The 27,314-nt window shown below is 49.4% G+C and overlaps 2 protein-coding genes across 2 annotated transcripts in view; both read left to right on the forward strand.

Moving 5' to 3' along the window:
* LOC110390697 (GTPase IMAP family member 8-like) overlaps positions 1-27,314 on the forward strand; it is a 685,191-nt gene that overhangs the window by 489,980 nt on the left and 167,897 nt on the right. The gene's annotated exons all lie outside the window — the stretch shown is intronic.
* Positions 1-27,314, forward strand: part of SMARCC1 (SWI/SNF related, matrix associated, actin dependent regulator of chromatin subfamily c member 1) — a gene marked incomplete at its 5' end in the record, with an annotated part of 72,027 nt that overhangs the window by 22,490 nt on the left and 22,223 nt on the right. The window contains 11 exons of the mRNA XM_021382111.1: positions 777-901; positions 1,458-1,517; positions 2,156-2,193; positions 4,297-4,418; positions 7,192-7,263; positions 11,577-11,690; positions 12,548-12,701; positions 13,479-13,592; positions 15,179-15,238; positions 19,154-19,412; positions 20,849-21,010. Of these exons, the coding sequence (XP_021237786.1) occupies positions 777-901; positions 1,458-1,517; positions 2,156-2,193; positions 4,297-4,418; positions 7,192-7,263; positions 11,577-11,690; positions 12,548-12,701; positions 13,479-13,592; positions 15,179-15,238; positions 19,154-19,412; positions 20,849-21,010 (1,280 nt within the window). The remainder of the gene's footprint in view (positions 1-776; positions 902-1,457; positions 1,518-2,155; positions 2,194-4,296; positions 4,419-7,191; positions 7,264-11,576; positions 11,691-12,547; positions 12,702-13,478; positions 13,593-15,178; positions 15,239-19,153; positions 19,413-20,848; positions 21,011-27,314) is intronic.

Genomic DNA, 27,314 nt, shown 5'->3' on the forward strand with positions numbered 1-27,314 from the left:
TGTTTGATCATTAAAAAAAGGGGCCAAGATTATAACTGAATATAAGCTTACTGCTGATGGGGTTTTGTGTGGTGTGGATAGGAGCACTTAAAAAGCGCTTCGAAATTCAGGGCTTCTTCAGCGCTGCTGTGGAGCTCTTAAAAAAAAGAAACAGCAAGCAGTGCTGGAAGTCTGGCATCTGAGGTAGGGAAGTCAGGTAACGAACTAATCCTTAATTTTTTTTCCAAGCTTGAAGTCTGAGTGAACTTCTGTGAGGAGGAGCCTGGCTGATGCTGCCTTTGTTCCCAGAAGGACTTTTCTCTGGACGTAGAAATGACCATAAAAGCCAACTCTGTCCTTCAGTGAGGCTGCAGGCCTTGCAGTGGTCTGTGCAGCAGGTGCTCTTATTGCAACTTGGAAAGGAGGAATGGAAGTGAAGCGCTGCTGCCTGGGATCTCACGGACACGCTGCCAGCGTGCTGGGGTTCAGAATTTAGCCAGCAGTGTTCTGCAGTCCTGAATCAAGAGCAAAAAGCCATTATTTATTTGAAACCGAGAGGCACTTCTGAATCATTAGGCCGCAAAAATTGCTCACTAGTGCCCTTCTAAATTACTGTATTTTAGTAATACACAGAGACTAGGTTTTGTTAGCTCTGCAAGCGCCGCTTCCTACTGTGCTGTTTTGCCTAGAGAATCTTAACCCAGCCCTTGAATCCTGCTGTCTGGTGAAGGATAATGTCAAGATGAACACATCTGACAGTTGCAGCTGTCTGAGGGTTTGTGTGTGATCTGTTTCAGACAAGCAACCATATATGGGAAAAGGAGGGGGCAGAAGGAAGAGGACGAGCAAGAAGATCTCACAAAGGACATGGAGGATCCCACGCCAGTACCTAACATAGAAGAAGTGGTACTTCCCAAAAATGGTAAAATACATATAAACTAGGTTCTTTGTTAAAGCAATTGCTTAAACTGTATAGAAAAAAACAGACATGTGTTGTCAGATGTTTGGACTACGATGTCAAGTACCCAAGATATCCGTACGGAATTAGTGGAAACTCTGCTAACGTGCCCAGTGCGAGCAGAGGTGTCCATTTGTGCAACAGGAGTTAAGTAAGGCTAGGTCAGAAATAAAATTCAGCCTGGCCAGCCCTCAGCTCCAAACTATTCTGGGTGTAGCGGGGTTGGACTTGATCTGGTTTGGATTTGCGTGGAGGAATTGTTACGTGCCGTGCAGGTGGGAAGAGCGCAGCGCTTGGAGCTGCCTGCATAGAGGCAGCATTGTGTTCCAATGTGAAATCACACAGAAACCAAATCAATGGTCTCTTGTACTCCAACTGTCCCGACCAGATGAACTCTTCTGAACTGCAAAGACCCGACCAACAGAACAGTTTATTGATAAGGTAGCGAAAGCGTGCTAGACTTTGGTAATTGTATTTTGTCTGATGATTGCTCATTAGAGCTGCAATCTTTGTTTTGCAGTGAACCCAAAGAAAGACAGTGAAAACACGCCTGTGAAAGGAGGAACGGTAGCAGACCTTGGTAAGACAGATGCAGGGACACACACCCTTCTTGCAGTAAAGTCGTGCTTGCAGGGCAACAGAAGAAATATTTATCTCTCTCAATTTTGAAAGGAATCTCTAATTCTACTCTTTTCCAAATTAATTCAGTTTTCCTATGTATTCTGGTTGAAATGTCCTCTTCCCGTTGAGTCTGTTCCCTTGTAGGCAGCATTTGCTTTTTTGGAAAGTGACATATGAACTCTTCTTAGGTGGATCTCTTTTTCTTAGTAGGAGTTAGGGTGAATTGCAGGTTCCCTGAGCTTTGCTTACCCTCTGGTATAAGAGGTAGAAACTAGTGTCCCATATCCTATTATACAAGGCTACATCTGGGGCAATGGACCAGGCAGTAATTAATTATGGATTCCTAAGTGTGGAAAAATTCTCATTATCCTTCCTCTTTATCCCTGCTCTGATGTGCTCCTTTGTCTGGGACCATTGAGCGCCTGCATAAAGATGAGATTGTCTTAATGATGTGTGCTCTGCTTTGCTTTCCTCCTCACTTCCCTCCCGAAACAAATGAAGTCTTCTTTCCAATTAAGCAGTTGCACGGCTAGGAAGGATTACGTGTGTGGTCAGGAGCATTTTATTCATTTAATTCCCAATGCTTTTACCTTTCAGATGAACAGGATGAGGAGACAGTGGCGACTGGAGGAAAGGTAACTGCAGTGATTTCATACTGAGCTTGGTGGAAACTGAAATCTTCATCTTCGCAGGCTTACCCTGTAGTGCTTTTCAAGGGATGTTTAAAAATCAAATTGGTCACTGGTGAGCAGGGAGTATTAAAAATATCAAACAGTCTGAGGTTATTTTGTATTTACAAACCCAGGGGTTTAGAAACGAGGAGGAGGAAGCAGATGTAAAGTGTTTTCAGAGGAACACCTTTCGGATGCAGATTTTTCAAAGCCTGTGGTTTTTTTTCTTTAGATTTTGGTGCTAAATGTTGACCTTAGATGTGTTTCCTGGTCGATTCAGTGGGTTCACCTGTGTAGCTTCTTTGCTTGCATTGCTGGCATGCAGGGCAGTGTGAGAGCTGGCCGGTTTGATGCCTGTCTGAGCAGGCAGGTCGGGAGAAGATGGCATCTGTGTCCCACTCATCCACTGCTGGCCTGCAGACAGGCCCTTGGCTGTGCCCCTAGTTGGGGACAGACAAAGAGAATCGAACTTCTCACCCTGCTGATGTATTTCTGGTTTTACTCAATTTCAGTTGGTGCATCCGGTCTGCTTGTCTGTTTTGCAGATGGGCTCAGAATGCCTTTATCAGGTTTTAAAATGGGTAAAAAAAAAAGACAACTCTAGATACGTAACCTGCTGTTCAGGTAGGAAGCAAGCTTTGAGGTTTCAGGCTGTGGTATCACTCCAAGGTGTAAGCTCCAAGGTGTAAGCACCCAGCTGCAGACACGTGGACAGATGACCAAAGTGCCATGCTTAGGTGAGCCCTGTGTTTTGTGCTAGGGAAACCAGCTCACAAGGAGTGACTGCAGGCTTCTCCAGTATGGGAAGCACTCTTCTGCTAGGTGCAGCTCCTTAATCCCAGGGTGTAGAACATCCCAGAACTGTGGAACTCATGGAGGAAGAGTTCATTCTGTGTTAGGTTGGGAGACGCTGCTTTTAAGTCCACTCCTAAAGGTTTGTTGGTTTGGGGTTGGCTCTTTTTGGCCATGGTCTGTTTTCTGTTTACTGAGTGTACTTGGAGAGGAGGAAGGTGTTGAGTGGGTGAAGAGAGGACAGGCTTCTTCTCTAAACAGCTATTGTGAAGTCATTAAATAGCTTTAGAAGGGTACCTTGTTGTCTGTGGGGGAATTTAGTTGCCCCAAAAGATGCAGTGTTGATACTCTTGAAATCCTGCTTCAGGGGCTGGGCTGTTTTGAACAGCCCTTTGTTTCTTTGAGATGTGGCTGGCCTAGCAATTCAGGCAAAGAAAATCATTAGAAATTAAGTTGCCTGTGGCAAGGTAAGGGGATTGACTGTTGTGTTAGAAATACACAAGAAACTTGAGCCAGTGAAAGCTTTAAACATTGCCACTGTGCACTGCCCCCAAGAATCCACACTGATGCAGCCTCAGGTTTCTGATGGGAGGGGAATGGTCTCTTCAGCCTGCTAATCCATGTGGCCACTGCCCGTGTTATGTCCCCTGGTTAAAACCTCTCCTGCTGACTTCATTAGCATCAGTCTTCCAGAGAAACCTCTGCCCTCCGTGTTTTAGCTGCTGGGATCTACTAGTCTAATGTCTGCTATGAAAGGTTTGTCCATCTTCTGTGTCTAACACAGCATATCTATATTCTGTGCCTGGGTTTTCATGGCACTGTTGAAATTTCAGCTTGATATCTCTTCTTCACAAGGGAGAAGTATTGAAGACCAGCCTTTAGGTTGAGCAGCGTGAGTTTATCCGAGCACAAATGTCAGTGGTCATAATTTGGTGTCTGCAAAACTGTCTCTCTGTACCCTCCGAGCGTCAGCCAGAGAAATAATGAGAATAATGACTCTGATTTCCATTAATACTCTTCTGAGGAGCGAGGAAAGAGCGGAAAGAAACACAAGTCATCTTAGCAAAGTATTGCTGAATATGTTCTTGAGGTCTGACGATGGCTCTGAGCAGCTCTTCGCTTCCTTTATTCTTTTATGGGTGCAGATTACACTTTCTCTCATCCCTGAGGCTTTCCCCACTGAAAGCATTTGTTTGGGACTGTCTGCTGCCTGAGGGCTGTCCGGTGTCTTGCTGCCTGCAGCCTCCTCACCAATGTGTTCCTTCCCTGACACAGGAGGATGAAGATCCTAACAAAGGCGACCAGAGTCGATCCATCGATCCAGGTGAAGATAACGTCACGGAACAAACCAACCACATCATCATTCCCAGCTATGCATCTTGGTTTGACTACAACTGGTAAGGAAGTGATTGGGAACTGGGGATTTAGAGTTTCGGTGGTTGTTTTTTTTTTTGTAAGCCATGCTGAAAGAAATGACTTCTTTTTGGGTCTGCTTCACACACGTGGGCTCATCTTTTCCACCTGTAAATCTTCCTCAGCTGACTTCTGGCAATTCCCAGGGATTGATGGTGAGGAAGGGAATTTTGGACAGCGTAGATTTTCAGTCTACCACCTCAGCATTTTTTGTTTTACACTGATTTTTCCCAGGAAGATGATCCCTTCCTTACTATTGGCGTGATCTGTGTTGATGCCTACTTCTGAAAGCTGGGGGCTTTTTCTTTTGCTTTGGATCTTGACTTGGGGGATAAGCCCTGGGTTGTACAGGGAGGACACTTGTTTCATTTTGGGATTGTTTTTGGAGGAATAGGTTTGTGGGATTTGATACAACCATTCTCACAACCAGAAGCTGGTGCTTTTGGTGGATAACTTTTTGCAGTGGCGACTTAGGATGAGATCTGTACCGTAAGCACAAAGATTGCCAGAGCTGGAGACTGACCCAGACTTTGTTACCTTGGACCTGTCGCTTAGTCCGTGTGTGCACTCGTAGCTTGAGCTGACCTAAATCCTCATGAGTAGAGCCATCCTTTTCCTCGGCCCCTTGCTCTCTCCCACTCGGAGGTGGTCCTGGAAGCAGAAAAGCCAAGGAACACGCGGCGTGAACTTCCAGGTGCTCCAGTTGCTTTCTGAGCAAAAAAGCTTGAGGTGTGGCTCTGCTGTAGCGCAGGGTGAAAGGCTCCATGAACTCACTTTGTGAATGGGTAACTCCCTTTGTGACTACGGGGCCTGCTGTAGGTCGGGAGAAGCAGCTCTGCAGCTGGAGCTAAGTGAGGGTTCCCAGGGATGAAGGTGGGTATGTCTGTGTGGTCTCTGCTTCCTTTGGGATGCCTGTCCTGTCACTGTACAGGTGCCCGGGGGGTGGCTGGTTAATGCTTCCCAGGGCTGTGTTAGTAGCAGCAGCAGGAGCTGTAGCGGTGCTCCCGAGAGCTGCATCAGCTCATGAAGCTACAGGACTGACCCAGAAGTTCCAAAGAAACAGAATGAACTTCTCCTCGGCTCAGGTGCAGCTGTACTGGCCTTGTGACAGGGGACCTTCAAACATCTCCGTCAGGAGGCAGCGGGGTGATGCGAAAAGGGCTTTGGTTTGTGGTTGTCCAAAGCAGAAAGGACCTCCTGCACGTGAAGCTGATTCAGGTTGGAGGCTGAAATAACAGCATGGCTGCGAGGCTGGTGTATTTCTGTCCCTGAGCACTTCTTCCATCCAGAGCACAGAGCTCAGCTGTGGCCGCTGCCGCCGTGCCAGGAGGACGCGCTTGGCTCACGTCGATGTGTGCACAGACTGCTGCAGCCCTCCCACGCTGCGAGCGCCGCTTCTGGGTTGAACAAATGGAAGAATGATTCTAACCTGCTTCTCCTGAAGCACGTTACAAACTGCTGCTCCACGGCCTTCACTGTTAACATTAAAAGCGTAGCGAGCAGATGCGGTTTATTTGATGCTCAGTTCGGTTTCAGTATCATCTGCTCTGCTTTGGGTGGCTTCGTTGCAAGAGCTAAATGACTTCTGTGCTGCGAAACCTGGGCAGTTGGTTGGTGAATCTTGCTCTTGGAGCTGTGTTTTCTGAATGGATGGCAGAATGAGCGGTGTCGGCACCCAAGGACAGTTGCATGTCTGGCTGAAAACTGAAAAGATGCAAGGGAAGGGCATTTGTTTTAATAATAGTCATGTGTGCTTCCTTTAGAAGGAGCTGTTTTTAAAGGACCACTGTAGTTCTACAGATGTTAACCTGGATGAAGTGTGTGGCATTCCATCAGTTACTCATCATTTTAATAGAAATCATTTCTCCATTTCTGACACTTTATAGAATGGAAACCTTTTGAATGACAAAGCTCCCTCCTCCTTCAGTGCTAGGTGGATTAAATCCTATATCCCTCATGGAGTTTTCTTAAAAGAAAGGTGGTACAATCGAGGTCCATATGGTCTGGGTGCTTGGTCACATTGTAATTTTGCTTTGTTGTCAAAACCCTCCTATGTCACAGGTACCAAGGGTTGCACAAATGTCCTCGTTAATTATCTGCTGGCGTGGTGACCCTTCATGGGCAAACTTCCTTATTTCTGCTAAAAACAAACCAATCCTATCTTTTATTCGGGGAAGGTGAGAACAAAAGCGTTCAATTGCTCCCAACGTTCCCAGTTAGGATTGTATTTTCCTCTTGGAGGTGTTAGCAGCTCTCTTGCCGCCGCTCATTCTCCTCCCTGACTCGTAAGGAGCAGTGATGGCTGCAGGTCGGTGTGGGAGCCGGGCTCAGAGCACTTACTTGCAATCCCATCTTCTGAGTGCGTGCCACAGGAGCTTGGTTCCTTGGATGCACCAGTAGCTGGGTGAACGCTGACAGTAAGGAGGCTGGGGGGCAGGAAGGGACCTCAGCTGGAGGGCAGGGTGTGGGAATGCAGGTGAATGGGGCTGCTGCTCGCTGCCTTCCCTCTGGGGCTGCTTCAGGGCAGCGCCGGGTAGGTAGTTCTGCTTCAAATCGGTGACTACATGCTGCGATGCCCTTTTCATACAGCTTTGCTTATTCGATGGAAATATTAAATTTCAGGCTCCCGCCGGAATACTCGCGTTTCCAAAAGAAGCCCTTGCAGGGAGCGTGCTCTCAGTAGCCACTGGAAGGTGTGTGGAGTTCCCTGTGCCATGAGTTAGGGCTTGACATCTGAACTGGGTGTTCTCGTTACAGCATTCATGTGATCGAGCGCCGCGCTCTTCCAGAATTCTTCAACGGAAAGAACAAGTCCAAGACTCCTGAAATGTGAGTACGGTGTGAATGTGAGCATGGTGTGAATGGAGTTCTCCACGTCCTTAAGCCTTCAGTTGCATCTGCTTAGCAGACACTGACTGTGGGTGCATGAAAGAAGGAAGGAGCACCTGGGACACTGCTGCTTGTAGCTGCATCGCGTCTGTGTCACTGCAGCAGAAGCAAAACTTGAAATATGCAGGCAACATTTAATAGCAGTTAGCCAGGAAAAACGAACCGAATTTTCCACAGTATCTGTGCTGATTTCATGGTTCCCCGAGCAGTTGATGGGTAATTCTGAAAGCAGGTGAGGGCTGGAATGTGAATATTGGGCAGTCCAATTAAAATCAGAGAGCTGGAGCTGAGCATGGCTAAAAGGAAACACTTGTTTGCGTAGCTCTTCCAAGCCCTCTCGTGACTTTGTAGTTCTTAACACGCCACTTACATCTCCGTGGAGTTCTCTTGGTTGAATCTAATTTCATCTGAATCTGTCTCATCTCCCTATGGGATCTGGGATCTGCACAGGACTTACACAGTTTTGAATGAGGAACAGGTAAGCACAGTCGTTGAACCAGCTTCAGAGAAGCTGCTGCAAAGCAGAATCAAAACAACACGAGGCCAGCTGGATGCACTTGGTCTGTCCACACGTGGAATGATTCTCCTCCGCTGTGGCTTGGCGATGTAACGAGCTAAGCCAGGGTTTTTGCATCAAGTGCTTGGCTTGGCTACGTGCTGCACCCTCGTTCTGAGCCCTGGTAACAGCACATCTCGCCTTCCCTGAGCATTTTGTTCTAACAGCAAACTCAGTTATTCAGAGCGATCCCCGAAGGCGATTGATTAAAGGAAGACGGTCTGCATCATCAGGCTCTTGAGCACTGTGCTTTTTCTGAAAGCTGTAATCCCAAAACCTGAGAGTTCACCATGAAAATCAGATATGAACTCCATTCTGTGCTTGATGACTTGGACGGAGGAACCGGGTTCGTTGTGGCCACTTCATCTTGGTGTCAGCTCTTGGTCTTGCTGCAAAGCAGCGTTTGGGGACTTAAAGCAGTTTTCTCATGAGCTGCTAGATGAAATATTTGAGGAATCTTCTCAGTATGTTCTTTTAACGTGTGCAGAGTTCTCCAGACTCGCTTTTTTCTCTGTTTTTTCTTAGTGCAGATGATGGTGGTAATCCCTCCCTGCGTTGCTCCTGCAGCAGGTAATGCAGGCAGGCTGCCTGTAGTTTTCTTGGAGCTCAGTCTCTGCTCAGATGTGAGTGATGTCTCGTGAAGCTGCTGATCTAACCTGGAGGTAGAAGCTTGCAACTTCTCCACGTATCTGAGATGCAGAGGCAACTGTAGCTGCATCACAGCAATTCCAAAATGTGTTTGGCACTAACTCTGCTCTGCAAGTTCTACGAGTTGGTGTATTTTTCTTTTAGGTTTTTTTAGTGCTTCACGTTTAAGGCTGCAAACAGGTGGCATTGTGAAAGCATTTCTCAAGGATGATGAGTCTTGTTTCCAATTACAGGTTTGGATAGTTATTAGATAATGTTCCAGTAGCTGCAAACAGATCTGGACACAATTCTCTAGATGGGACATCGTGAGGGCAGAGCAGAGGGGAACAATCCCCTCCCTGCCCCACTGCCACCCCTCTGCTGATGCAGCCCAGGACACTGTTGCCCTTCTGGGCTGTGAGCACACACTGCTGGCTCCTGTGCAGCTTTGTACCACCACAACCCCCAAGTCCTTCTCTGCAACACTGCTCTCAGTGAGTTCTTCTCCCACTCTGTACACATACTTGAGATTGCCTCAACCCAAGTGCAGCACCATGCGCTGGGCCTCGTTGAACCTCATGAGGTTCAGGTGGATCCACTTCTCAAGCGTGTCCCGGTCCCCCTGGATGCCATCTCTTCCTTCTGTTGTGTCAGTCACACCACTCAGCTCGGTGTCATCTGCAAACTGCTGAGAGTGCACTCCATCGCAGTGTGTCATTCATGAAGATGTTGAGGAGACCGCTGGGGAACATCGCTTGTCACCACCTCCACTTGGACATAGAGCCATTGACAACAGCCCTCTGGCAGTGACCATCCCACCAGTTTCCTATCCACCGAATAGCCCAGCCTTCAAACCCATATTTCTCCAAGATAAGGATGTGGTGTGGGACCGTGTCAAAGGCCTTGCACAAGTCTTGGTTGGTGACATCAACTGCCACATTAACGGGTGCTAGTTTGAGACCCCACTGCCCAAGGAGTCTTGCTGACTGCCCGTTCCTGTTGGCCTGCTGACTTGTCTGGAGAGCACTTGAGGACACATGTGAACAATCATTTCCCCCTCAACCTGGTTACAGGGCAGTAGCTGGATCCAGAAATGTGGCTTTGCCTCTGGTACGGTCATCATGTGGAATCTCGTGCTTCCTTGCTCAGTTGACAACAAAACATCACATTTCAGAGCTACTGCTGGTTCTGTCTGTGCAAGTGAGCCAGAGGAGGGACTCCCCTGCTCCCGGTCCCTAAATTATCTTCTTGCTATTTAGGGGTTGCAGGAGCAGCATGTGATCTTGGCTTTGTGCTTTGCTTTTAATAAAATAAACCTCCTTCTGAATGGAAATGTCTGGCCTGCAGCTTGGTTCTCAGGCCAAACAAAGAGCTGTGTTTGAGGAGCCCACGCAGGTTCATCCTTGTGACAGTGGGGCCTGGGGCACGTTTCTGTCCGAAAAGGGATTTTAGCTAAATACAAGTTGACTTCGTCTTTCTTGCTGATAACAAGTCACAGCTAATGGCTCATGTCACTGTAGAAAACAGTCTCCCTTCAGGATAAATGTTGGGGATATTTCTGTCTCAGGCTCCTTTCTCCACGTAGTGATGTGACCTTCGCTATACTGAGCTTGTTTCTGCAGCCAAGAGCTCGGGGAGGTGCATTTCTTAAAGTAGGTGGCACCCCAGATCTCTGCAGGAGCATTCAGGAGTGTTCCTGAATATCCTCCCATGGAAGAAGCTCCCTTTTGTTTCTTGCTTACTGCACCAATGTTCAGCACAAAGTCCAACACCTGGTCCCGGAGCGTTGTTCCTGCAAGTCCCATATATAAGCTGTACAGAAGTGAAGATGTGTTTTGGCAAGAACAGGTATTTGCAGCATCTGTCTGCTTATGTCTTGCATGGGAAACACGTTGATGTTCCTTCTCTGCGTGATTTACACTCCATATGATGCATCTCCATCTTGAATTTTTAACAAAAGGCAGAAATCTCTTTATAGTAGGCTGTTTTGACCAGGTCTTTGCATAGGATCCTGCCTGCGTTCGTTGGCAGATTTGGTTTTGTTCAATCTAAGGAACAGAGCTAGCAAGTAACGTGGTAGTTCTTACTCTGAGCAGCTTGTATGAGGAAGCACTAGTACGTTCCAGAAACACATTGAAAAAGGCTCAGCAACGTTTTCTGGGCAGGAATGGGCTGAACCCCACAGCTTGCTCACTCGGACTGCACTGAAGTGTGGGGGCAGCTCCTGCTTCAGCTGTCCCCAGCTCGGTGCTGTGCTGGGCTCTGGGCTCTCATCCTCTGCTGTTCAGAGGCTTTGTCCTCCTTTTGTTCTCTAACCTTTCCCTGCTGATATTTTTATATATAAAAGGTCACCGTATAGAAACAGCAGTGTTCCATCCGGTTTACAATTTCTGTTTTTCTTTTCCCTTTTTTCTTTCTGGTCTCCCAGGGCCCAAGTTGGGCTATTTCTCCTTTTTCCGTGTTAAGACCGGACCTTGCCATTTTTTCTGCAGTCTGTTGACCAAGCACTCGCTCAATGGCCAAGCTGTGATTGTAGTCACAGAGTGCTTTGGAGTGAGGGCAAGAAGGATGACCTGTACTGGGCTTGTTTCCACCAAGGATGTCACATCTATCCTTTGGAAACTTGGAACCTAGATGCAGTGAAGATGTGACTCCTTGTATATCCCTGCTCTTTGCAGCAGAGCAGCAGGAAAGGTGTAACAGTAGGTGCTTGCTTTCCTCTTCATAACATCAGTGCTGGAAGAGCAGATGTATCAAGGAGCTGTCCTGCCGTGTGCCTCCTGACACACCTTGTTCTAGGCTTCTGCTGATTTTGGTCACTGATTGTGCTGCTAATCCAATTACAGAGAAGATCCAGAGGGAATCATCTGGAGGAGATGGATCATATTCAGGATATACAGTAGAAATTCTGCTTGCACATTACTTTTAATATCGTTTCTTCAATAAGAATTTACTGGAGGTGTTTGCTTGTCAGGAATAAAGTTGTTTGGAGAAGATGAATCCTAAAACACGCTATAAACTTTGTTAGGCATCACTGTATAATATGAGCTCTCCACCAATTGTCTTGCAGATACCTGGCTTACCGCAACTTCATGATCGACACCTACCGCCTGAACCCCCAGGAGTACCTGACCAGCACTGCCTGCAGGAGGAACCTGACTGGGGATGTGTGTGCTGTCATGAGGTGAGACAACAAACATCCATCTTTCAGCCATTGCTTGCACTTGAAGAAAGGGAAATAGTGCTCTTTAGCAACGGAAGTGCTCCAGTAGATGGGGTAGATGTGGGCTGTAGAATCACGGAATTGTTGGAGTTGGAAGGGAACCTTAAAGGTCATCCAGTCCAACTCCCCTGCACTGAATAGGGACACCTACAGCTAGATCAGGTTGCTCAGAGCCCATCCAACCTGACCCATCCATCCAGTAGCCATCGTGCTGTTACATTAGCAGTCTGTTCGACCTTTTCTCGTAACCAGAGTACATTACACTGTCCTTTATTTGTGATATCCTGGGTGCTCAATGAACCATGCCTACAGAGTTGGGTTCTTAACCTGTAGTGTCTTCTATTTATTAAGTATGTGGAGTTCTTTCCAGAATTCCTGGGTTTGCAGTTCAGTTTTGTAGGTTTTATCTGTTTCACCAGTCTTAAGTGGTGAGGTGCAACAGAGCCCTGGAGTCTTGGAAGTTGTTAATGGTAGGTCCAATGAAGAACAGCTACAGATGGGTGAGAGAAGAAAGATGGGTTGTGCAGCCCTCACGTTGGCATTATGCCTGCAAACGGCTCCGTGCGTGCAGCCCTAGCTTTGCTGTGCCCATGTCTTTAGTTAGATGTCCTGTTGTCCTGTTATCAGGTTATATTTTAGGTATCATGCTGAAGTGATGTTGTCAGGTCCATGCAATAGGTAATATTTACTGCTCTTGCGATTAGTGAAGCTTTATAGGAGATGACGAACCTTCCCGATCCAAACCCAAAGCCTACTCCTTGGCTGTCTTTGCAGTCTTGCTTTGTTTCTTCAGACCTGGATTCGTTCTGTTGTTTCAGGGTGCACGCTTTTCTGGAGCAGTGGGGTCTCATCAACTACCAGGTGGACCCGGAGAGCCGCCCCATGGCGATGGGCCCTCCTCCCACCCCCCACTTCAACGTGCTGGCCGATACGCCCTCCGGCCTCATGCCTCTGCACATCCGCACTCCCCAGGTGAGCCCTGCAGCCACCGTGCACCCCTCTGCCCTGCAGGTGGGAGGTGGCAGCTCTGCTCAGTGTCATGCAGCAGAACAACGTCTGCACGTGTTGGGTGTGGAAGACGTTCGTGAGCTCAGAGATGGGCCTCTTGAGTCCTGAGCGTGCACCTCTTGGGTCGTGCTTGTGCAACGCTTCCTGCTGCAGAAATAGCTCAAAAGAATTGCACGTGTTTACCACGAAGGTTGTATTTGTAACAAAAAAGGCAATTGAGACGGTTTCTACTTTTTTGTTGTCAACTGTGCTTTTTTCAACCCTCGCCTTTTTGTTCTAATGGTGTTATGGACAGTCATCCTCAGACACCAGAGGGGCCTCAGCTGAATCCTCCTAGCTCCCATGAAGAAATAATTGCAATGCTAAATTGCAGCTGAAGCTTGTAACTGTAAATGAGGTCTTAGGTATGTGAAAGTACAGGGATTTTCTTCATTACCTTTTTAGTATCAATAAGGGACGGAACTAGAAGGGAGCAGTTCCAAGCTCCACCTGGAAAGTACTGTACTCTGAACAATGAGCAAATAAAACCAATACGATTCTATCTAGTGTGAGGGTTTCAGGTAGTCAGATTCTCCAGAATCAATCCTGCATTGTGTGCAGCTGGTGCTGTGTAAAGACATCCCCATGAGTTTTTGTGTTGTGCTATTTTGTTCGTTCTGTGTTCTGCTTAACCTTTGTCTGAAAACTTGGGGTAACTTTCAGTTCCTGACCCTCTGTCCTGTCTTTCATGTTTGTTCCCAGATCCCAGCTGCTCAGCAGATGCTGAGTTTTCCTGAGAAAAACAAAGAGAAACCTACTGACCTGCAGAACTTTGGACTTCGCACAGACATCTACTCAAAAAAGACTTTAGCAAAGGTAATTGCTTTTGGATTTCTTTTTCCCCTGTGGCTTCTATTAAGAGTTCTTCCTCAGTTGTCCTCCACTGGATGACAGTGAAGTGAATTGTTACTCTTAGATTCCCACTTCAGATCTCTTCTCAGTGTAAGACACGGAGATGCCTCGCTGTATCCATGTTGGATACGTGGTTTTGTAGAAGAGAGGAGCACGTGCCTGTCCCAATCTAGTCAGTGCTGTCAGTCTGCAGACACTGAATTCATGTTAGCCTTAGTTGATATTTTAATTGAGTGCTTTGAAGTCAGCTATCTATCAAATAATTCAGTACAGAACCTAGAATCTTTCAGCAGGATCTTTCACTGTCATGTTTTCCAGACTGAGAGAATAGGACAGCCACTTGGTTACAAAAGGTGCCACTAAACCATTGCAGGGGACTTTTTAGCTCTGCCATGGCAACGTATTGTGTATTTAGTTCAAGTTTTGAGATGCCAGCGCAGTCATGTTGCTGATTCCATAACCTGTTGCCCTTTCCTCGTGCTGCTGCCTGCACGGGCACGGTGCTTGGAGCTGTTGCAGGCATTCAAGCTTCCTGCTCCAGCACGGCTTTCAGCCTGGATGTCTGCAGTGTTCTGCTGATCACTGCCTCTCGTGGGCTGGCAGCAGGCTAATGCTGAGTAAATGGTTCAGTAAGTACAGGGCTTACTATCCTGAGAGATCGTGAGATAACTATATTAAATTTAAAATAGAGCAAAAACACTGCAACGCTGCAGACAGGTCTGTAGAGCAACGTCTTTCATCGAGCTTGGTTCCACATCACATTTCATGGAATGACATTTTTCCTTCACCAATTCACCAAATATTCACCCAATTCATAACTCTTTTCATAGTTCTAGGCTCTAGTTCCGTTCACGTGCATCTTTAACAACAGACTCGAGCAGATTTATGGGCAGAAGTTCATTTCTCTTCTTGTTGAGCCTGTCTGTGGCAGCTGCATTCTGGCTGCTCGTAGCAGCCTGCGTGAGAGCTGACCAGGAGCAGGGTGGCTCCCTTGGATTCTCATTCCCTGTGGGTTTGATTTTGGTGTGGCTTTACACAGAGGCATCCAACCTAGATAATGTCCTTTTACAAGCACATGACAACCTGCTTTTGTCTTTATTTGATCTGTAATAGATGAGGGTGAATGGAAGGGTGAGCTTTTTCCAGGAGTTCTCAGAAATCTGAGGTGGTTGGCTTGTCCCAAGCTGGCTTCCAGCACCCATAAGATCTGGGAGCAGAAACCCTTGGAGCAAGCCGTAGCTAAATACATTGATGATGCTGCAGCAACAGCTGCTGTCTTTTCAGATAACTCACCTTATTTTTTCTAATTTAAAAAAAAACACCCAACCTGTGCAAAACCTGCAGGAAGGCACTTCCCAACGTGTTTTAACTATGGAAGTAAAGCATGCGAACTGAACGTGTCTATGGGATAACTGGGGGTTTGTTTGCTGTAGGAGGGGTGTTGTAAAATTCAGATGTTTGAGTGGCTCAAGTAACAGATTCTTTTCATTACGATTTTTCAAGTTCTGCACAAAGAAATTGGCATTTCATGCTTTCCTCATCTTTTGTAGAGTAAAGGTGCGAGCGCTGGAAGAGAATGGACGGAGCAGGAGACGCTGCTGCTGTTAGAAGTAAGTTTATGGGGGGGGAAATGGAAACAAAAACCATGCAGGATATTACACATTAGGAAAAAGGTGCGTGTGGGTTTAGTTTTCTTGAAGTTGAGTTGGATGACATCCTTCTGCTGGACCTGTTTACAGCGGGAAGCAGTTTTGAGACGCAGCGGACGCAGCTGGAGGGATGGGTGCTGGAGCTATCGGTGTGCACAAGGCTGGCTGGCTGGCTGCTGTGGCTTTTGGACTGGTGAAAGGTTGCAGCTCTCCCTCAAAACCGTATCTCTTTCTTTGGCCATCATCCCTACAAGAACGCTACTGCTACGCAGATAGAGCAGAAGCATCTGTGTGCCGAGGGGACATCGCGTTCCTTAAGGTCCAGTTCTATCTGACTCGTAGCTCCAACACAAAGGAAATGCTTAGCAATGTTTGCACAAAGCTGAGGTCTTGCAGTGCAGCGAGGTCTTTGCATTGAGCAGCACGCTGTGAAATGGGTGCCCTTCAAGGAGTGGCTTATCTGTACTTAAGAACATTTTGAAGTTCTGCTCATCTTTGCAGGCTCCCGAATAAGCCATAACATGTTACAGGGAACTGCAAACAGGCACTTTGGAGGTTGAATTATTTAACACGCAGATTGTTTTCCTGCGTTTTGCCTGTTAATAAAGGAAGCTTTTTATTTGGTAGCCCTCTAATCCATCACGTTAATTCATTCCTCTTGCCACGTGGCTCTACTTGATCTATTCTTTAAGTCTTCTCCAGCACTCTACAAGAAATAGACCTCAAAGTCACGTTGGCACTGTAAGAATTGGGTCAGAGAGCTGTTGGCACAGCACATCAGGTCTTTGCCTTCAGATGGCTGAACGTGAAGCCCTTGAACCGTGGGGTGATCCTGGGGTGTGTGGGAGCTCCTAGCTGGGATGCTGGGCGTGCTCTGCCCCTTCCTGTCGGTGTCAGGGCAGCGCTGCTTTGCGTGGCACTGTCAGAAGATGGCTGCAGGTGCCCTGAGATCATTCATGTGCTGCTGCTTCCTGGAAGGTGGTGATGAGCTGCTGAGCTCGGTGTTACGGGAGCACTGCCTGGCTGTAGTGCAGGCTGGGATTTCTTCTTCCTCCTTCACTATAACCCAGGTGCCTTGCGATGGAGGGTTCATTCTGTTGTCCGATTGTTCTGGTTATTTTTGCCCTTTGTGTGCATTAATAAACCCGTTGAGAAGGTACCAAATTTCATTCAGCAAAGTGTGGGCGACGGATGCTGGCCGTGCTGACCAGCAGCAGCCTTGTGTTGCTCCTGAGCCAGACCAAGGCCCGCAGCTGCAGCCTTGCAGGCAGGGAAGCGCATTCATCAGTCCAAGTTTGGGTGTCAGGCTGCACCCTGCTCCACATCTTCCTATCAGCCTGGGGAAGGACTTTGCTTATGGGTGACAACAGCAAAGATAACGGTGTTCTTACACAGGGCTTATCTCGATACGCCCGCTTCTTTGCCTCCTGTTATTAATTTTAAATGCTGTTCTTCTCTGTGTTTGTACCTTAGGCTCACACGCAGCAAGCAGTCCACTAATGAAATAATCAAGAAAGCATATCCATTGTTCTTTTAAAAAAAAAAAACCAAAGTCTTGAGATTGCAAATGTATTTAATGCGAGTTTCAGTTATTAATGTTCCTCCTCCTTTGTGGCTTTAACCTATGAATAAATCAGGAAAGAGAGCACGCCAGCTCGAGCAGAAGTAATGCAGCCCGTAACAAGGCAGCTCAGTCCAATTAAATCCTCAGGGCAGCTTTGGGCACGTATATGTGCGGTGCAGTTGCAAAGAATGAACGCTGTCTGAAATCATGGGTGTCCCTCCTGTTGGCTGAGCAATGGGGAGGGGTCTGCTTCCCCTCCCTGCCCCACTGCTCTGCCTCTCCATGGACCTACAGCGCTCTCAGCTATTTCTGGTAGGGCAGCAGAAGACTAACAAGTAGCGAAGGAGAGGGAGTGAAAAGCAAAGCCCGGTCTAATGTGCTAGTGTGGTTGCAGTGGGTAGGCGATGACACGGAGCTAGATGGATTTGGGGAAAGTGGGACGAATGCTGAACGTGGAAGAAGTAATTCCCCGCGAGTCTGACCCAGTGAACTGAGCAATGTCACATTGCTTTAAACACTGCAGCAAGATCAGGGGAGGCTGGGAGAGCAGCTCCGAAGCAGTTATGGAACTTGAGTGACAAAGAAGCTTGTCTGAACCAAATTATTCTGCTGTTGGGCTTTAAAAGCCCCTCCTCTTGTTGTCTGCCTTGTGGGCTGCAAGGTCCTGTGGTGGTCTTTTGTAGGATCTCTAATGCTCTTCAATCATAGAATGATGAAGGTTGGAGGAACACGAAGATCCCCACCCCCACCGTGCCCACATCCCCACAGTTCCTGAGCCCCCCCCCACCCCTTATGTACCCATAGCTTCCTGCCCTTTGCTTCAGCATGCCTCCACAGGTCTGGAAGTGCTACACCATTTGTCCCATGCTGGATTCCAGCATCCGCGGCGCAGCAGGGTGTCCTGCTCGGGTAGATCACTTTGTCTTTGAAGAATTCTCATCACTGATGTTTTTAATGGCAACGTCTATAAAACACTCATCTTCCAGGATGGTGAGGTTGGAGAAGCAGTATGTTCCAGAACTCCTGATTTCGTTTTAGAAAACTTCTAATGAGCAAGGTGTTGTTAATGAGCAAGATTGGTTTGAATACCTGCAGGCCTTGTGCGTGCACAGCTACCACGTGTTGTAGCTGGCCCTGTGGAAATGCTCCCTCTCTTGGCCCTGGGAGCTCTGTGTGATCCTCCATGCTCTCCAGTGCTGTAATACTTAGTTCAGATTCAGCTCTTCCCTTGCCCCGAGTTATTGCTGGGACGCCCAGCTGCTTGCTGTGAAGGGGTGCACGAGCTGGTTCCCTTTACTTCTGTTGTACTGCTCAGTGTAAGGAGAAACCAAGTAGACTTCCAAGTCAATGACATTAAACTTGAAAATGGGATCCGTAACTCAAAGGAACAGGCAGGAGTTGACTGCTCATTTTTGGGCCTCTAGTTTGAAGTATTTCAGAAGGCTCCTGGTAGACTTTTTCTGAGATGGGAAGGAGGAGAGTTGCTGTCCCGGGGGTGTTCAGAGCCGAGGGGACGTGGCACTGGGGGACATGGGCAGTGGGCATGGGGGGCGTTGGGCTTGGGGGTCTCAGGGATCTTCTCCAACTGTAAAGATTTTATGATTCTGTAACTATTTATATTTTTAACAGTACTGATTGATTATTTTCTCAAAAACCAATGGATGTATGGCATAGTTGTTAAATTCTTTCCTTGAGGCTTTGCTTAAGTAGTTTCAGCAGCGACTGGAATGAAGAGTTATGATATCACTTCTTTAATCTGGAAGGCCTTACTTTGTCCTTACCTAAATAACCATTTGTTAACCTGAATGCTTGCTAACAGACTGATGAGTATGTTGTACATTGGTCTCTTTTGGCTTCGTGGTACGGGATGTACTTTCCTTTTTTTCCTGGTATATTGGTGTGATGCTCTTTGATTTTCCTAACATCTGCTGAATGGAAGAATTGGACTTCACCGTCATATACAGTACACACATGTGAAATAAACACTGTTTCTGCCTCAAAGAGCACAGTGCGTTAAGGCACAAATGAGAGAACATGAGTGGCCTCAAGGGAAGTTCTTACGGGAATTGAAAAACCTTCGGTGAGACGCAGCAGGAGAAGCAAACCTTAGTTCTCCGTGAAGCTTTTCACGTGAAAACAGGGAAAAAACATTAACTATGCACATGTTACCAATAAAATCCCAAATCCTCTGACGTTTCTTGTTGATACAGGAGCGGCATCACCAAAATGGCTGGTATCGCACAACGTAGCGTGGTGGTGGTGTTTTTTTCCAGATCAGTTCATGTACGTACCGTCATCTCAATCTCTTGCAGGCTCTGGAGATGTACAAGGACGACTGGAACAAGGTCTCGGAGCACGTTGGGAGCCGCACCCAGGACGAGTGCATCCTGCACTTCCTGCGCCTGCCCATCGAGGACCCCTACCTGGAGGACTCGGAGGCGTCGCTGGGGCCGCTGGCCTATCAGCCCATCCCCTTCAGCCAGTCCGGCAACCCCGTCATGAGCACCGTAGCTTTCCTGGCGTCGGTGGTGGACCCTCGCGTGGCGTCGGCGGCAGCGAAGGCCGCCTTAGGTATGGGTTTGCCCCAGCAGTTGTTTTCAACAACTGGGGTAGCAGGGCCCTACAGAGAGATCTGGACAGGCTGGATCTCTGGGCTGAAGCCAATGGGATGAGGTTCAACAAGACCAAGTGCTGGGTCCTGCACTTTGGCCGCAACAACCCCAGGCAGCACTGCAGGAGTGGGGCAGAGTGGCTGGGGGACTGTGTGGAGGAAACAGACCTGGGGATGTTGGTTGACACTCAGCTAAACATGAGCCAGCAGTGTGCCCAGGTGGCCAAGAAGGCCAATGGCATCCTGGCTTGGATCAGAAATAGTGTTGCCAGTAGGAGTAGGGAAGTCATTGTCCCTCTGTACTCAGCCCTGGTGAGGCCCCACCTCGAGTACTGTGTCCAGTTTTGGGCCCCTCACTGCAAGAAAGACATTGAGGCCCTGGAGCGTGTTCAGAGGAGGGCGACAAAGCTGGTGAGGGGTCTGGAGCACAGGGCTGATGAGGAGCGGCTGAGGGAGCTGGGATTGTTCAGTCTGGAGAAGAGGAGGCTCAGGGGAGACCTCATCGCTCTCTGTAACTACCTGAAGGGAGGCTGTAGTGAGCTGGGGGTCGGCCTCTTCTCTCTTGTAACAGTGACAGGACTAGGGGGAATGGCCTCGAGTTGTGCCAGGGGAGATTTAGGCTGGACATTAGGAAATACTGCTTTTCTGAAAGAGTGGTCAGGCGCTGGAATGGGCTGCCCAGGGAGGTGGTGGAGTCACCGTCCCTGGAGGTGTTCAAGAAACGTTTAGATATAGCGTTGGGAGCCATGGTTTAGTGGGGTTATTGGTGGTAGGTGGATGGTTGGACTGGATGATCTTGTAGGTCTTTTCCATCCTTGCTAGTTCTATGATTCCACGATTCACTTCCTCTGTGCATCTCAGAACAGCTGTTTCTGGAGTTTCTTCAAGATGGTGAGAAGTTCTCGGGTCTAACAACCAGTGATGTGTTCTGCTGGCAGTGAGACTTGGTTTATAGACAGACTGGAATAACTCTTAAAAGCCACTGAGTTCCCCTTCTGCGCTCGCTGCCCGGTGCTGGTTTGCAGGTGTTGCCCCGGGGTTGCAGTGGCTGTTGGTTGGCTGTGTGTAAATGCACGATGCTCAGCTTCCCATTTCCCAGCGTTGGAATTATCAGCCACAGCCGTACACCCCGAGAAACACCACGGGAGACGTTTTGGGGCTGTTTTTACGTATGAAAATAAGGAAAAACAATTTTATATAATTGGAAAGAGTCTCTCCTACCGCAGCGGAGAGAGAAAATCAGGCACTGAACGTGAGAAGAAGGAACATAGTTCTCAAAAAGGTATTTGAGAGTCATTTTGACGCCAGGCTTACCTGCCTGCCCATCGGAGGAGGTCGTAGCCGTGAGTTTCCCCTGCATCACGCCCAATGTAACAGCCTGGGTTGTTGTTCACAGAGGAGTTCTCCCGCGTCCGAGAGGAGGTGCCGCTGGAGCTGGTGGAAGCCCACGTCAAGAAAGTGCAGGAAGCGGCGCGCGCCTCGGGGAAGGTGGATCCCACCTACGGGCTGGAGAGCAGCTGCATCGCCGGGACCGGGCCGGACGAGCCGGAAAAGATGGGTGAGCATCCACATACAGAGCTGGCTGCAGCCAGATGTGCTGGGCCCTTCCTTCTGCCTCCTGCTAGACCGTAAGCCTGCCTGCAGCAGGAGATGGGGGGCTGGGAAGGAGCGGCGCGTGGGACGGGTTGTTCCGCTCGTGCTTGCTGCGGGATGATTGGCTCCTGATGATGGGTTAATGAACTTAGCGCTGCCTGTCGTTCTAGCAGTTTGTTTTCCTGCTGTGGACTGATGGAAATCTTCTTGCTTGGGATGGTGTACGAGTTGAATGGGCAAAAATAGCAGAGCGGGAGATTCCATGTCAGTCCTGGGGGTGTCAGAGTGGTTGGATGATGCTGCCTCTCTAGAGCTGCAGTTCTGATACAGCAAGCTGAGTTGTGTTGGCTCTTTGTGGTCCAGCTGAGCCTGTAGTTTCTCAGACACCATTTGGTAACTAGCTCTAATGTGAGCAGTGTGCTGAGAACCTTGCTGACCGGTAGGAGCAGAAGAGCAGCTTTAATTAAGTGGTGCACAATAGTTCTTAGCTCTGGTTGCAGCACGATGCTGCCGTACTAATGAGCTCTTGCTTTAGAGCTCTGTTTGAACAGCTATTTTCGGTGGATTTCAGCAGATATCCTGGTATAAAGCTCCTTATCCACAGCTCTAACAGTTGCAAATTTGTCATTTTTACTCACCATAGTAACAAACGTATCTTGTTGCAGCTCACTGTAAAGTGAAAAAACTTTGTGCAGACCCACTTGCATGTAGCTCTGCTTTGGCTCTCCCTATGGCTGTAAACTGGAAGAGGGGAGGTTTAGACTGGATATTGGGAAGAAATTCCTTACTGTGAGGATGGTGAGAGAGTGGCACGGGCTGCCCAGCGAGGCTGGGGATGCCCCCTCCCTGGAAGCACTCAGGGCCAGGCTGGATGGGGCTGTGAGCAACCCGGTCTGGTGGGAGGTGTCCCTGCCTGTAGCAGGGGGTTGGAACTGGACGATCTGAAAGGTCCCTGCCAACCCGAACCATTCCGTGATTCTACAGCAGTAAGGTGAGCACGGAGGGCTGTTTTGCTGTCTACCTGCTAACGTTCTCAGATCCATTGATCTCCTGAGTTTGGCACAGATCTACCAGCTCATCAGTGCATCACTGTTTTTTTTTCCTCCAGCACTGCTGGCTGCTGCTTCGTTCAGCTCAGCACAAATGAGTGCAGTGAGTTCAGCGAGTAGCACTGGTCAGAACCAAGCAGGGTGTGCTCTGGGCTGACAGGGGCTTGCTTTGGCCTGGCTTCGTGCATCCCATCCTTGGGCTGCTGTCATCCTCTGGAGCCAGTGTGCCATGGGATGGCGAGGGACTGCGCTCCGGTTCGTACAGCTGGAGGTGTGGAACTGCTTACTTACTGTCCAACACAGAGCTACACTTCTAGTTTTAAAAATACCATTGAACTCATTAAAGTGTTGTGGTTTTTTTTAATAGAAAAGAAGCTAGCAAGGCACTCAAGCCTTCTGTCACCTTCTTGCTTTTTACTGGGGGCAGAGGCAGCAGGACAGCTCTGCGGGAAGGGCAAGGGTTTGGGTTTTGTCTTCAGGTTACTGTGAAGCAAATCTAGGTGTTACTCCATCGGGAGCAGGTTTAATTTGATGGTTCTTTTAAATTAAGCTTAGCTTAGGTTTACATGTATACTTTTCTGCTGTGACTTTGTGCCCCTTTTCTGTGTTCCTGTTGATAGGACGGGAGGTGCTGGCCTCAACTTGCACTGGGGGGGGGGTCAGGTTGGATACTGGGAACTACTCCTTGTCCAGAGAGAAGCTGGGCACTGGCACAGCCTGCCCAGGGGATTGGGGTCACCGTCCTGGGGGTGCTCCAGAGCCATGGGGATGTGCCACTGAGGGTCACTGCGGGCACGGTGGAGTGGCTGGGGGTTGGACTTGGTGGCCTTAGAGGTTCTAAGGTTCTCTAGAGCTCTGAGAACAACTTTGGCTGTAGCATTCACCTCAAGGACCTCTCCCACGTGCTCTTTGAGCCGTCATTCTCAGTCGGGCAGCACGGCTGTGGCAGTTCACCGCGTCTACGTCGCTGGTGGTGCTGCCGTCCGCCAGCCCGTCCTGGAGGAGAAGCTGCCCACGAGTTGCAGACAGAGCTGCTGGGGTGCTTGGCATTTAACATGGGGAGCTGGAGAGCAGCTGCCCGTAACGCGATTACTTCTGAATGAGCTGCGGCGACTTGTATCAGTAATACCGCCCCGTTGCGGCTAATGCGATTTGTGTTGGGCTGTGACTAATGGCGTAAATTAGGACGACAGCAGATGGGCTCTCCCCGGGGGAGCCGCTCAGCGGCGGTGAAGTGGGTCACGGTGATCTGCACCTCCAGCTCGGCCTGGGGCTGAGCCGGGTGCCCTGGGCTGGGCTGCAGCTGGGTGGCCAGACCCAAAGCGATGCGTCTCGGTGTCACCACGGAGAGCTGACGATGCCCGCCGTGGTTCCCATAGTGTCATCAGAGCTCGTCGCTTGGTGTATTTTAGAAGTGAAATGACACCGTAGCTCCGCGGTCTTTTGAAAGCTCTTGGTGTTGGGGAGTTATAGGCACTGCAGAGTGTGGAAGGGGAGAGCAGCCCTGGGGAGGTTCCCGGAGGTAGCGCTGACATCCAGGGATCCCAGCTTTTAAGTCCTCGCTGTTGACATCTCAAAGTGGTGGCTCCTTTCAGAGTGATGCTGTGAAGCACAGTGGAGTTGAGAGAGGCTTCCCAAGGCTGTGAGTTGCCAGTGTGATGGGAGATGCTTCTGTTTTAATGAAAATGAGCCGGGGAGAGCCACCAAAGGAGCCCGGCTCTGCAGGCCGGGGATGGAGCTCCAGAGAAGGGCAGCGTGCAGCACACCTCTGTGCTCAGCATCCCTCCCACGCCTCCTCTGAGTGCGTGTGCTTTCCTAATAACTTTCCAAGGGTGATTAACTGCACTGCCTGCATGTTTGTGTGCCGAATTGGGCACGGGGGAGTCTCTGCGGTGCCCATGGTGGAGGCAGCTACGTGTGGATCCAGGCCTTATCCACCAAGTGCTTCCCTGGCACTATTTCCCTGGCGGCGTACGGATGCTTCGTGCTGTAGCTCATCTGTGACAGCAGACACTGGGGGAACACTGCTCTGATTTACTGCTCCATTGCAACTGTAAGCAGCGCAAGTGATGATTGAATTTAACCCTTTACAGACTGTCTTTTTACATACAGTAGGAAACCCAAATGGAGGCGTGGAGGAGAAGCTCTTTCACTTCATTTCTGGCAGGATGGTTTCTCATGGGTTTCCCCAGGCTGTGCTGTAACTCTGAAGCAACACAAACCCTGCTGAAACGGGCAGCCAGGGTGCTTCCCCCCCTGGCAGGTGTCTTCACTGGGCCATCACACAGTGTGCTGCCTTAGAGTGGAGACGGAGGAGAACGGGATGTGTTGAGGGCAGCTCTGTGTTGTGCTGGGCTTGTGGTGCTCTGTGTTTGTGTGTAGGGTTTCCTGCTCTCCTGCTTGCAGCGGCGGTGCCTCATCTGCCCGTGCTGCAATGTGTGCACGCTGCTCACGTGGCACATCACGGTGGTGGGAGTTTTGCAGCTTGCCTCATTGACCTAAAGCCAGTTTAACTTCTCTGTCAAGTCACCGGGCCTGCTCGGATGTCAGCTCCGAGTTCTCCTTGTGTTAGGAAAGCCGGCCTCCTGCTCTTGGTGCCACGGAGGCAGAAGTTGTGTGCTGCTCTGGGTGTGAAGAGGGGCACGGGGAGGCAGAGCTGCGTCCTGCAGGCGGTTCCTCCTCCCCCCTCCTACCAGCTCTGCCCGGGGTAAGGCACAGCACTCCTTTCTTTTCCCCCATCCTGCAAGCTTCACGTTGCAAAACCTCTGAGTGGTGTCAGAGAGCATCGTGGGTGTCCTGCAGAAGGGGTTGCAGGGCCTTATTCATTAAAGTCAAGTCTTCCACTTTTGTGGGAACCCCCTCCCCCTTTTGAGTTAGGAACGTGCATCTCCGAGTTATCAGTCCTCATTTGCATCCCCAGTGGTGTTCTCATTAAGCTAATACCATCACGTAAGGCTGTGTTTGTACCTCGCAGAAATACAGGAGTGGTTTCTCTTGCCTCTCCCACAGAGGCTCAGAAATAAATTCATTTCTCTTCGCAGATCTTTTTGTACTTGAGTTTGAGATTATTGGATGTTAACTGTTTACAAGGTACTGGAATTGCCTCTCATCCAGAAGCAAAAACCTGATAAACCTATTATAACTTCAAAACTAATAAGTGATAGCTTTCTTCTTACCACGTGTAGGACTTCAGCGTGGGCTGCTCTATGTGTGAGTACGGAGCGGTGCAGGCAGCAGGAGCTGTCAGTGCAGATAGCAGCTGGGGAGCTGATACAGGACAGCACTTTTCAAAAACCACTGACCCCAGCCTGCCTCGACTTGTCATCCTCATTTCAGAACATTTTTTTCTTGCAGCCAGGACTTGAAGACCTAAGTCAAGTCAGGATGCTCGCAGTAATCTCGCTGTCACACATACGTACCTTCTAACTCTTTCTGTAGCTGAATGTGACCCTGTAATACAGAAGAATTTCGGTAAGAATCAGTCAGGTGTGCTAGCAGAGCCCAAGGGCGCTTGCTGTTCCTTGCTGTGAGTGCTGCAGGTGATGGTTTTAATGGAGAACTTTTTGTGTGAGGGCTCAGAGGAAGGAGCGTGCCCGGCTGGATGGGGCCCTGGGCAGCCAGCCCTGGTGGGTGGCAGAGGGGTGGGCTGTGCTTGGTTCCAGCCAAGCCATTCTGTGGCCAGCTCTGACTCTTACAGCGTGCTTGCCTTGGCACGTCCACGGCAGCAGTCACTAGCAGTAGCTACAAGCATCTGCAGGTAAAAAGGGAATGCTTGATGAAACTTGCCTCAGCTCCTGTAGAATTCAGTAGTGGTTTAGCAGTGAATGCCTGATAAGTGGTGGTAGCGGTTGGCGGTGCAGCTGTGCAGCTCATCCCACGTGGGTATCACCCCATGCAGCAGGGCACCGCGTGTCGCCATCCGCTGCTTCTCTTTACCCTGAGGCTGGGAACCTCGCTGTGCACTGTGAGCAGAGCACAGAAACCTCCACCCCATGGCAGAGCTTAGAACAGAAGGGGGAATTCGGTCCTGTCTCAGAGACCTGATTTTGGCTTTTAGGTAGAGCTGGGAGGCTTGTGCCCTATGGGACTTGCTGGCATTCTTAGGGGCAGCTTGCCTGATGGCAGCCCTACAGCTTTCTCTCAGATGTGATGGAGAACGTATCTCCTGCAAGGAGCACTGCTGCCTGTCGTGTGTTCCTGAGCAAGCCGTGTGCAGTGATTCCTGCTGAGCTCTTTTCCCCCCTCTCAGTATGAATGTGAGGCTGCAGGTCAGGCCACGAGCGTAGTTACGTTTCAGGTGCTTGATTCAGACCTTTTTTCTTTCAGTTGCTCTGTGTCCCGATGTTAGAAGTGTTGAAGGTGTTGGTGTTTGGGCTGAGCTGCCCCAGCAGGAGCCCTCGTGTCCTGCTGTGCTGGGTGCCCCTCACCTGAGGTCGCGATCTTCCATTCTGCTACACCACGCTTGGCAATGCGTGCTTTGCCTTTCCTTCCTTTGCTGCAATACATCTTTAGTTTCCTGGTAGGAGGGACGCCTTCAAGCACAGGCTGGAGCTCTGCTTCCAGGCTTGAAATAGTCTGAGAAAACAGAATCTGGATTTTCCCTGTGAGGTTACTGGGTCACCGGGTCCCAGCTCCGAGCTGTAACGTCTGAGGTGCGTCCCTCTCCACCACAGACCGAGTCATGGTGGCAGATCGGCTGGATAAGTAGGTTTATCTTCTTCAGGTAAGGCAAGAGGGAAAACCATCACCTCAGAGATTTCCCAGAGCACGTGGGAATTACCAGTAAAAGGATTACAGGGAACGGGCCGCCCTCCGCCAGCTGGTGTCTTCAGCAGCTCGGAGATGGGGGAGGGCATTTCACCAGCACTCCTGTATCGGTGCAGCAGTGTGTGCTGGAGCCCCGGGCTGAGCAAGCTCCCTCCTTAACACCCCTGTGCATGGAATTGCACTGTGGGGTCTGTTCTGGTCGCTGTGGGATCCTGGACAAGGAGCGTGAGGCTGCGCTGGGGTTCCCCTCCTGTCTGTTGTAACGGAACGATGGGGTGCTCCACGCAGGTTGGGGTCTTTTGGCCTTTTGAGCAATTTTTGGGCCAAGTATTGGGAAGCGGTGCGTTACTCAGACACCTTCCTGGTATTCTGCTTGTTATCTCGTGTCCTTCTCCATCAGGACGCCCGTTATCTCTCACCCTGAGAGGCCTGCGTTCAGCAGCAGGAGCGTGG

This window comes from Numida meleagris, unplaced genomic scaffold (assembly GCF_002078875.1).
Source record: "Numida meleagris isolate 19003 breed g44 Domestic line unplaced genomic scaffold, NumMel1.0 unplaced_Scaffold180, whole genome shotgun sequence".
NCBI classification, from domain to species: Eukaryota; Metazoa; Chordata; class Aves; order Galliformes; family Numididae; genus Numida; species Numida meleagris.